At 35.8% G+C, this 11,411-nt stretch overlaps 2 protein-coding genes across 2 annotated transcripts; one reads left to right on the plus strand and one right to left on the minus strand.

Annotated features, from left to right (window-relative positions):
• The first annotated feature begins 2,025 nt into the window (after positions 1-2,025).
• Positions 2,026-2,882, plus strand: LOC121889926 (GTPase IMAP family member 7-like). Its single transcript, XM_042402160.1, has one exon. It carries the CDS (start codon positions 2,058-2,060, stop codon positions 2,880-2,882), a length of 825 nt encoding a protein of 274 aa, XP_042258094.1. The 5' UTR covers positions 2,026-2,057.
• Positions 2,883-8,292: 5,410 nt separating this feature from the next.
• Positions 8,293-11,193, minus strand: LOC121889927 (GTPase IMAP family member 7-like). The gene is made up of 3 exons (XM_042402161.1): positions 11,187-11,193; positions 10,341-10,403; positions 8,293-9,392 (listed from the first exon to the last, which is right to left on the minus strand). The coding sequence occupies exons 1-3, from the start codon at positions 11,191-11,193 to the stop codon at positions 8,293-8,295; spliced, it is 1,170 nt and encodes a 389-aa protein (XP_042258095.1).
• Between the last annotated feature and the right edge of the window lie 218 nt (positions 11,194-11,411).

Consider the following 11,411-nt stretch of genomic DNA (forward strand, 5'->3'; position numbering starts at 1 on the left):
AACTGATATAAAAGGCTGTGAGCATCCATTCCTTCTCTGTGAGACTGTAAAAATATTTTTCAAAAGAAATTATTTATTTTATTTCACTATGATAAAATAAGCTCTGACAGATGTTACTTTAAACCTTATTTAATCAAGTTTTAACACACCATGGTTGTTAAATATGAGCCCGTTCTAACTCCCAACTCGTCACATATCGAAGTTTGGTCAGGACCCCGTGGCGTCACTTTTTAACGCACTGGGTACCCTTTTAGCGTCATTTTTTTTTAACGTGCAGGGTAGTCTGAAAGACTTCTGCTGAGCTCCCACAACGTCTGAAATAGACGCTGTGAGACCGATGACGTCTAAGTAAGGTGACAAATTTCAGCCTGAATAAAACGTTTCTGCAAACCACAGATACATTGAACATGCACATTTAAACACCTGTAATACGTAACATATTAACATTTCAACATGTATCATATCAACATTTCTGAAGTGATGTACTTCACACGACATCTATATAAGCTGACTTACTTTCTTATTAGGAGGTGTAGGGGTTGGTGGGTGGCTTGTAATGTTGGTTGCAGAAATTTGTAAATCAGCACAGTCAGCAGATAGCATGGTTCGAGATCACCTTAACATTTTATTTCATTTTTTATTTTAACCCAAACCACAATCTTTCCCTAAACCTAACCAGGTGGTTTTTGTGCCTAAACCTAACCAGACCTTAACCACCATATTGTCACACCATAAAATAAAATTATTTTTTAACAGTGACTACCGTGATACTGCGTGACTATAGTCTCACACACACACACACACACACACATATGTGTGTGTGTGTGTGTGTGTGTGTGTGGCTTGGGAGTGAGAATGTATTTTCATTTTAAGGAAGGAGGGGTGGTACAATAAAAACTACATTTCAATGCTATTTATTTTTCTTTTAAATATTTTACAACTTTATTTGTACAATATTTTTTCTTCTTCTTCCTCTTAATTTTCCTTTATCTTCACTAACTTTCTATATCCTTATTTAAAGTTTCTATAACACATGACAGTATCCATCAGATATTTCCCAGAATTATTAGAGTTAAGAGGTTGCTAATGTCAGTTTTATTATTACCTTTATTAAGCCTGAAAATCATTGAGGGCCGGTCCTGATTTTCAGTGATGTCAAGTATAATAAAATAATAACAAAACATACAAGATAAAAGAAACCAACCAATCAAAAAAAGTGTATAGATAATAAAAGATACAAGATATAAAACAAATCAATTAAAACAAGTTCAAACAGAAGTTAAGTGGTTTGTGATCATAGATTTAATATGTCCAAGGGTTACTTACATATTCATTTTTAAGATGCTCTGCAAAGAGTTCCAGGTGGTCGGAGCATAAAAACAAAATGCGGATCTTCCAAGCTCAGTACAAACTCTAGTGACTTGTAGTGAAACTCGGTCATTAGACTGAGAACCAATCAAGCATAGTTGTGATCTAAGATTGTAGCTTCACAATAAGGGCCTTGTAGATGAATAAGTATATATGCTTATCACATCTCTCAGACAGAGAATACAATCCAAGGAAAGTTGGTTCTGTTTACATATAAAAAAAAGTCATAATTTGTTGACAAGATTGTCCAGATGAAATTTGAATGTGAATTTGTCATCTATCTAAATACTAAGTTATTTATATTCTGTAACTCTTAATAATGGATCCTTGTACTCAGGTCTCTTACAGATGAATTTATTATCAAACACATTAAAAATAGGACACTGTGAATTTCACAGTTAACATCTACAAATTGACCGTTACTCCAGAGTATTATAACTCTACATTAGCTTTACTGTTAAACTTTACTGTTTTAAATATTTGAGTCGATGTTTGATATTTAACATAATAATGTTATTGTTGTTGTGAAGCAGAGCAGAGCTCCTACTTGTGTTTGAAGTGTTTCTGTAACTCAGCCAAAATGTCACCAGTGTAATAATTATTGTAGGAAAATCAATAAATGGGAAAACCACTTGGACAAGTTACCTGCTTTACTGATAGAAAGTAATTCTCTTTTAGGGTTGAACACAATGAGGATTGTCCTACTGGGGAAAACTGGAGCTGGGAAGAGCAGCCTGGCTAACACCATATTTGGAGAGGCCAAATTCAAAATAAACCATTTTAATGACTTGAAAACACATTTTTGTGAAGCAGAAACCAAATCTGTCAATGGAAGAAGCATCACTTTGATCGACACTCCTGGTTTCTTTGACCCAGGCAGGTCTGAGGAGGACATGAAGCCTGAGATGATGAGGTGTATCATTGAGTGCGCTCCTGGGCCTCATGCTTTTCTCATTGTGCTTAAAGTGGAGAAATTCACCGAGCAGGAGAAAGCTGTCATCACAAAAATGTGTGAATATTTCTCTAAGGATGCTTTCAAATATGCTGCAGTTGTCTTAACCCAGGGTGACCAGCTCCCAGAAGGGATGAAGATTGAGGAGTTTGTCAGTCAAAGTGAGCATCTGAGTGATCTGGTGAAGAAGTGCGGCGGCCGATGCCACGTTGTTGATAATAAATATTGGAAGATCAAACAGCAGGATGAATACAGGAGCAACCAGTTCCAGGTGGCAGAGCTACTCAACACCATAGACAAGATAGTGATGGAAAACAATGGAGGCTACTACACCAATGAAATGCTGCAAACAGTGGAGAGAGAAATACAGAAAGAGGAAGAGCGCATCAGACTGTCATCAGGAAACATGACACAGGAAGAGATCAGACAGCAGGCTAAAAGCAGAGTCCTTGAGAAGCATTTGAACAAAGCACCATGGACATTGATTAGCGGTTTTGTGGGTTTGGCGATCATTGTTGGACTTGTTGCAACTGTGTTGAAGTCAAAATTTATGAAGGTATGAACAGAGGTATACCACTATTTGATGAACAAGTAATATGAGGGAGCAATCACACCAGTGAAGGCAGTATAGAAGACATTTGAGGTTGTCTTGAACAAATTTATGATTTGTACCATTGAACCCATTTGAATAAATATTGAAGCAGAATCCAACAGATGTTAATTTAAGCTTCTGACTTGATGGAAGTCCTCGTGTCTATGCTTCAAACGTTGTGGTGTTTCCTGTCAAATGAAAAGTTAACTACTGTGAGTTACTGTTTAATAAAAATCAGAGTAAATAAGAAGTTAATCTGGTAGTAATCAAAGTTTTGATCTGAAATCTGAAAGTGGTTGTTGGGACATGGACTCTACATGGCTTTGTGGTGTTTTATGATGATGATTTGTTTTAAGTACAATAAGTGTTTGTTGCTCAGTTATAATTAAGTATTATACAACAATAAAACAGCTGATTGGTCATCTGTCTATTCAGTTGTTTCTTTTTTATGAAACCACATAAAAAGTTAAAGGACACAGCTGAAGATATACTCTCTATATATTGTTTGTCAGTAAATAGCTTGATATAGTTCATTCATCTTGGGATGTTGCCAATAGAAACAAATAAAATTTCTTTTAACTTGTTCTGTCTCACCCAGAGATAAAACACTCCACCCTAAAAAGGTATGAAAAGGTGCAGCTGCCATCTCTTCCTCTTTGACACTTGTAACAAGTAAAAAGTACTTCATTACTAATATGTAATATTCTAGATGCCCCTAATAAAAAGCCATTGTGCTTTTCACTATAAGAATGTAAAATGCACTCATAACACTGAATATTTAATCACATTCTTAGCTCAGCTGCAGAGTCAGTGTGTCATAATTATCTATCTAGCTAAGCATTACACCAGGTTTCACTTCAACCTGTTTCTCTGCAAACTGTCATTTATGCATTTATTACTGTACATCCTGTCTTATCTTCTGTAATGTCCTGTTTACCGGCATTAGTTAAAAAAAAAAAAAAGAAGAAGATTAATTCTTTCCTGTTTGTATCCTGTTCAAAATAGTGTTGCTAGGATTTAAGAGTGTAGTGGAAATTCAGCCTGGTAGCCAGAATAAAATGTTGGCAGTTTACGTTTCTGCAAACCACAGAAACATTGAACATCTACGTTTCAACACGTGTAATACGTAGCATATTAACATTTCAACAAACGTATCATATCAACATTTCCAAAATACGTATCATCTCAACATTTCTAAAGTGACGTAGTTCGAATCTAAATGAGCTGATTCTTCTTATTAGGGGGAGGATGGGTTGGTGGATGGGTAGGAAGTTTCTTGGCAACAAGTTGGAAATCAGCAGAGTATGGTTCGGGACCATCTCGAAACCAATGCCCGCTTCCTGTTTCAACTGACAAAAGCGGGTGTTTTTAGTGAGACATTGGCTGTTTTTATTTTATTTTTTATTTTTATTTTAACCCAAACCATGATCTTTCCCTAACCCTAATCAAGTGGTCTTTGTGCCTAAACCTAATCAGACCTTAACCACAGCGTTGTCACACCATAAAACATCATTATTCAATGAGTAGAAATGTTAATATGCTACATTTGTAGAAATGTTGATATGATACGTATTACACATGTTGAAACATATATATTCAACGTTTCTGTGGTTTGCAGAAACGTTCAATGCCAACGTTTTCTTCTGGTGACTGGGTTGCAACATAGTAGTTGTTTGAATAAGACAAATATCAAGTGATTCTGATTAAAATGTTTACAAAAATTTAGAACATGCATACTGCAGTGTCACTTTCAATACTTCCACCCTTAAAGTGACTTGTTCCTCATTTTGTTTTTTTTAATAGGCTAAGATGTCACACACACAAAATGTAGTTCTGTATGAATTAAATTAATTAAACTCTGTAGGAGTATGTATGCATGTCTGAGAGTGTGTTTATGTGTGTTTGTGTGTGTGTGTGTGTGTGTGTGTACTCTGTCACACACACACACACACACACACACAGACAACGAATATATTTAAAATGTTAGTTGTCTTCAAAAACTTTCCAGTATTCCTCTATAGAGAAATACTGGAAAGTTTTTGAGATAATGTTCTCCTGATGTGTGTATGTCTCCACCTTAAGCACAGTGAGAATAGCATGAGGGCCAGGAGCACACCAGGAGTGCAAAATGTGATAGATATATATGTCTTTTGCTTGACATTGACTTGAGCCAGAGTTGGGAAAATGGTTTGTGTTGAACACATCCTCACCAAATATAGTGTTAGCCAGACTTCTATTCCCAGCTCTAGTTATCCCAGCAGAATAATCCTCCTTGTGGGCACTGGAAGAGAACAATTACTTTACATATGTAATACACTAAATTTGTCTCTTGCATGGTCATTTAACATGTCTTTTGGGTTCTTGAAGTGTTTTATCCACAGGGGACTTTATTTTAAGCATGTTTTCTTTTAACCATGACTATGATCTCTTCAAAATCTTAACCAAGTAGTTTCTGTACCTAAACCTTTATAACAGTGCAGATCAGTCATATGAATAATTTGTAAAGATGACTAGACACACACATTTTAGGACTAGACAATCACATGTTCACAACATCAGAAATTCTTTTTTAATTGAGAGTATCACTGTGACACCAGCTCCTAAAGAGAGTGTTGCATTATGGGTCATTTGTAGCCTTAATGTTGCTATACTTTATATAAGTTCCTTAAAGTCTGTTCATAGTGGGTCTGTTAGAGTTTAAAGTGTGTTGTGAGACCATGTAAACATACAAGAGTTTCTAAATGGCTCATGTAACGGATTTTGCTGCCTCGGAGGAAATAAATTTATGGCTGAAAACAAGTCTAAAGCGTCTTCCTTATCTTCACTGCAGATAGGGACCATGAACCAAATCATCTGAATTAGTGCTGTCAGTCTGAAAAATGGCAACTACTCGAGAAAATAAGGGGTCATTAAGAAATTGAGAGGCTGACAGGAGAGTGTGTGAGTGAACAAGATGAGTGTGAATGTGTGTTGTAGCTTCAAAAATTATTTTTCCAAAAACAAGTGTTGGAAAGCAGGAGGTTGTCTTATATTTGGACTAATACAATAAAACTTTCAAGCAGGGATCTATCTACACCCACAAGGCTCCCTTAAGTTGGAGTAGACAGAAAATCCAATTCTGTAAAAGTTTTGCTTTAATATTGTATAAAAAGTAGCCCACATTGTAATTAAATTGTTTAACATTTTTATTTTTGAGTTATGACATGTTTTATTTGTTTTCAAAATTGGCCTTTACTTCTTGCACAAAGCTGTGGCAACAAACGCAACTATCATTGTCATGCCAAGCAAAACTCCCAACAATGATCCTATCTCACTGCTGACCAATGACAATTTGAAACATTGACCTTTGCCTTATCTCTGATATTTTTCTGTGACTTGGTTCCTGATGACTGTCTAATGTGCTCTTTCTCAGTCTGTATCTCTCTCTTCACTGTTTGCAGCATCTCATTGGTTTAGTAGTCTCAATTGCTTTCCAACACTATCTTGTTTATGGTGTTAAATAGTCATGTAGTCATGTAGTCATCCTGCTTTTTGTAATTTATTATCAGTGACGTTGCACCAGCCTTTGCAGTTCATCATCAGTGATAGAAGAAATAAGATGAGATTTGATGATACATATACTCACAATGTGCTGCATGACTTACTGTCAGGTATCAGACAGTCGCCCAACTTTCCAGTCATTGAGTCACCTGTCTGTCTTTGTGATGTCAGCTCTGTTCATAAATCAGTGTGAACATGAGCCACACCAGACCTAGAGGGCAACAATCTTTTACCTTTGGTCTGGACAAATATTAACCAAAGTACAGATGTGAAATCACTCTGATATTAACAGAAAAAAACAATTTAATGTGCAAACAGCAGTTAATAATGACAATGAAGAGGATTGCACTTTTAAATTAATTTGCTAGCATAACTAGTAAGTGAAATAATGACGAATGAAGACTTTGCTTTGAATGTTTGATAAACACTAGCTGAGGTTAACAAGGACATTAATAGATATCACAAAAGAAAATAGATGTACTTCTACTGCACTGAATTTCAGTCGGGTGTTATGTAGCAAAAGAAGAACTACAATGTGTCAGAATCACCTCATGTCTTGATAATTTACTAATAAATCTGCTGAGGGCAAATAGCAAATACAGACGGGCCTTTTGTTGTTACATCTTTGTCATTTTCAAGGACAGGAGTAACCTCAGTATGAGCAAGGACACATATGTCATCTCACCTAACAGCACTAATAATTTTTCATAAATTAATCAAAGATGATTTATTGTGGAACAGAATAACTTTGTAAGCAGCTGTGGGGTTCAAGAACATCATTGTTCACAGTAAATGAAAAAACAAAATAAAACAAAACAAAACAAAACAAAACAAAAAACACTGTACACAGTAAAATCTGACAACTTTGTAGTGTTCTGTTCTACAGACATAATAAGTGATTTAAATGAATTTACTCTCCATATTGTCAAAAAAACGAACTGCAGAGTGACAATTAATCAGAGTGACTTCATCTGTGAATATATTTATATTTCCTCATTTCTGGTGCCTGTTTCACTTTACTGGGTGCAGGGTGATAGAGGGAGCCATAAAACTATAATGTAAGTGCGTGACTTCAGACTGTAATAAATTTAGGTTTGAATCTAGGCTACCAGGAACCAGGGATTATGTGGGAGAAATGTCAGAGACCTCAGAACAAACAACACTCGACCACAAGAAATAACAGATGAAATGACAATCTTTATTACATTACCGTCAGTTGTTTCATTGTATACCAACTGGCATTTCATTTTGAAAAAAGAAACAACGAAATAAGAGGTTATATAATAACAATGAGAATTTATTGCATAAACAAAACATTTTCCCTGAATTGTTGGCAAAAAGTTGAAGCACAATCAGAATAACAAACAGCTTTAAAACATTTCAGTTACCAGGAGGGTCATGCTCATGAAAATCTTAAAGATTCTCTCAAGAACTCTTATATACATCTAGTTTCAAAGAGCAACATTTTGAAATAATAAATCACAGTCATTGACAGATATTAAAACTTGATAGATACTTTTAAAAGTCAAACGTTTGCTGTGTTTTTACAAGAATAGCTGGTAAAAGAAGATACACTTCAGCTGGATATTGTTCACAAGGAGTGTCAAGTTGCACAGAAACTAACTTCTGCATATGTTTCCCTGCCTCGCCTCATTTTGGATCCAAGATGGACACATACTGTATGTGACTAAAGCCTATTTAATAGATGTTAGAATTTTAGGAGCAAATATAGTTTCTATACAATGGGAATAAGTGGATGAGAGGAAAATTGTAAAGCTTTTGAATAAAAGCACTATATATAACAGTGTAGTAACAAGAGCACTATAACAGTCAATTTATTTCACTGATCTGTCAGAAGTTCATAATTATCCTCACTTTGCTGTTGATTTTGGTTTGTAACTCTGTGTAGAGATTTGTCCAACATAAACTTTGCTGTGTTCTTTGCTGCCTCCCCTACTGAAGCTGCTTTATCAGCTTCACGATATCCTATAAAACCTCCTACTAGTGCTCCTGCTCCTGCAGCAACTCCTGCAGCTATACCTAATCCAGGTCCTGCTGCTGCTCCTGCTGCTGCTGCCACTGCAGCCTCTACACCTGCAGCTACACCTAAGGTAGGCATTACTGCTGCTCCCACTGCAACCTCTGCTGCTTCTGCCGCTGGTGATGGTCTCATTTTCATCAAGGCTCTGACAACTGAAACAATCATTACTGGCACACCCAGCAAAGCTCCCAACAATACTCCTGTAGTAATACCAACAGACTTCTTGAGAAAATTTGAGACATAAATCTTCCCATACTTTTTAATCAATTTGTACACTGTCCGCAGCATCTCATTGGTGTAGCAGCCTCCTTTGTTTTCCTCCACTATCTTGTCTATGGTCTTGAGTAGCTCTGCCACCTGGAACTGGTTGCTCCTGTATTCATCCTGCTGGTTGTTCTTCCAGTATTTATTATCAATGACGTGGCATCGGTCGCCACACTTCTTCACCACATCACTCAGAACTTTATTGTCTTGGACAAACTCCTCAATTTTCTGTCCTTTGCGGAGCTGGTCACCATGAGTGAAGACAACTGCAGCATATTTGAAGGCCTCCTCAGAAAAAGTCCTTCGTATTTTGTCAATAACCTGCTTCTCATGGTTTGTGAATTTCTCAACTTTAAGTAAAATAAGAAAAACATGAGGCCCAGGAGCGCACTCTATGATACACTTAACTATCTCATCCTTCAGCTCCTTCTTAGACTTGTCTGGGTCAAAGAAACCAGGAGTGTCAATCAAAGTGATGCTTTTTTCATTGACAGATCTGGTTCCATTTGCACATTGACTTGTTCCAGCGTTTGCAGTATGGTTTATCTCGAAGACATCCTCTCTGAATATGGTGTTGGCTAAACTGCTTTTCCCAGCTCCAGTTTTTCCCAGTAGGACAATTCTTCTGTCTGAGTCTAGAAAAGAATAATGATTCAGGATCAATAATATTATACATATTGCTCTTACTTATTTTTGTGCATCACTATTCAGATTACACTGTGACATTCATGTCAGTTATAGGAATAATATTTTATGCATACATTAGTGAAAACCACAACACAACACTCTCTAAATTAGGTTGCAGTCGTAACTGGTAAATGAGGTCTTGTAGAATTCTTGATTTTGGTTTGAATGTTTTTGTCCATGTGTGAAAAGTAGCTGAAGTTAACAAGCATACTAGCACTGTATTTTAGAAAAAAAAATTATATTATTTCTCAGCTTTTATGCTGTACCTTGTGAAATAACCATTTATTTGGTTTGACCATATAATGTGGGTAAATAAGGGCAACAGATGGTAAAAACACTTGTTAAAAGTGTCCCGTCTCATTGCATTTCAGAGAGTTAAACACCCAGTGTCCTCCCTGAGATACATTTGCATTGATAACATTAGAAGAGCGAGCAGAGGAGGAGACATTAGTATGTTTCTTTTCCAAAAGAAGTTTTTATATCTTTACACCTCAAACTCTCGACTCTGACAATCTAGTATAACATGTCATACTAGATTTTAAGATGCAGACAGGTCCGGACTGGGAAAATTATTCAGGCCGGGAAATATTGTGTGAAATAAAGACACAGTCAGGCCATTTTTTAAGCGGGGGATCAGGGGGTCCTCCACTAGGAAAATTTTAGTTACAAAGACTTGATTTCCTGCATTCTGGTAAATGTTAGTGCATGTGAATAACAAACTAATGAGCCAACAACTGCTTAGTAAAATGTACTGTTATGAACCTCAAATAAAACCAAAGGTACATATCATTAAGGAGGGAGAGGACACAAGGACTAACTTTTAACCAATATTTATTAAAAATATAAATAACTAATTAAACAACTAATATTCTAACAAAACATAAAATGTTCTGTACCTGCAGGTTGCTCTGAAGTAGTGGGCGTCTGCACTTCTGTGGCACCAATGCTACTCTCTCTACCTTCAAAAAGAAAAATGCAATAGCACAGCACACCGTAACTTTAAATGTACCAATATAACACAGTTAACAACTCTATTCACCTATTCAATGAACAGAGCAAGAGCACAATATCCGACTCAGTTTACTAATACACACTAACAGTTATCCGTCAAAGGTTAAAATAGCCCTTTAACCAAACAAACATTAAATAACAGAGATCCTAAGTTTTTACAGTAGCCTGAATAGTGTGACAAAAGATGTTGTGTTGTCTCAATATTTTAAATTATGAGCTCAAAGTATGAACTCACTGACTGAAATTTTCACCAAAACGAATGAATTTTCAAATAATATTGACCACATTAACTAGACAAGATAAGCCAATTATGCCATCAGTGTTTTTGAGGAAATTAGAAAGGCAACCACCACTTTTATTATTGATTGTCCAGTCTCTTGGTAGCTTTAACATTGACAGGATTGACAAGATACATTTTAAGATGATTAAAAGATGAAAAATGATTCAAAATGAGCAAGAACATCTCATGTTTCAAATGTAATCTAACAAAACTTGTCAACAATCAAAATTGATGTATTGTGGAATTTTGTAAACAGCTGTGAGGTTTAAGAGCACTACTGTTCACAGATATATATTTTAAATGCATAGTGATGCATCTCAGGTGTTAAAACTGTATACACAGTCAAAACTTTTTGTTAAAACAAAAATGACTGCAGTTTAAAATTCTTCATGAGACAACTGTGTTGTGCTCAGAGCAAACAAAGTATCATAAGTGAAAAGAATTAACTCACCGCCCATGTTGTCAAAAAGGAGTAACTGCAGAGTGACAATGAAGATGACAAGACTGCCTGTGTGACTATGTTTCTCTTTTACACTTATTTATCAGGAGCATTATGGGCGGACTTAAAGTAAGACAAGTAGGATCCAAACAGCTATAGATTTATTATGATGTTTAGATATGACATAATGTTATTTTGCTATTCTAACTAATTATATCCAGAAATAACTTTTTTTTA

This window comes from Thunnus maccoyii, chromosome 22 (genome assembly GCF_910596095.1).
Source record: "Thunnus maccoyii chromosome 22, fThuMac1.1, whole genome shotgun sequence".
In the NCBI taxonomy this organism is placed as follows: domain Eukaryota; kingdom Metazoa; phylum Chordata; class Actinopteri; order Scombriformes; family Scombridae; genus Thunnus; species Thunnus maccoyii.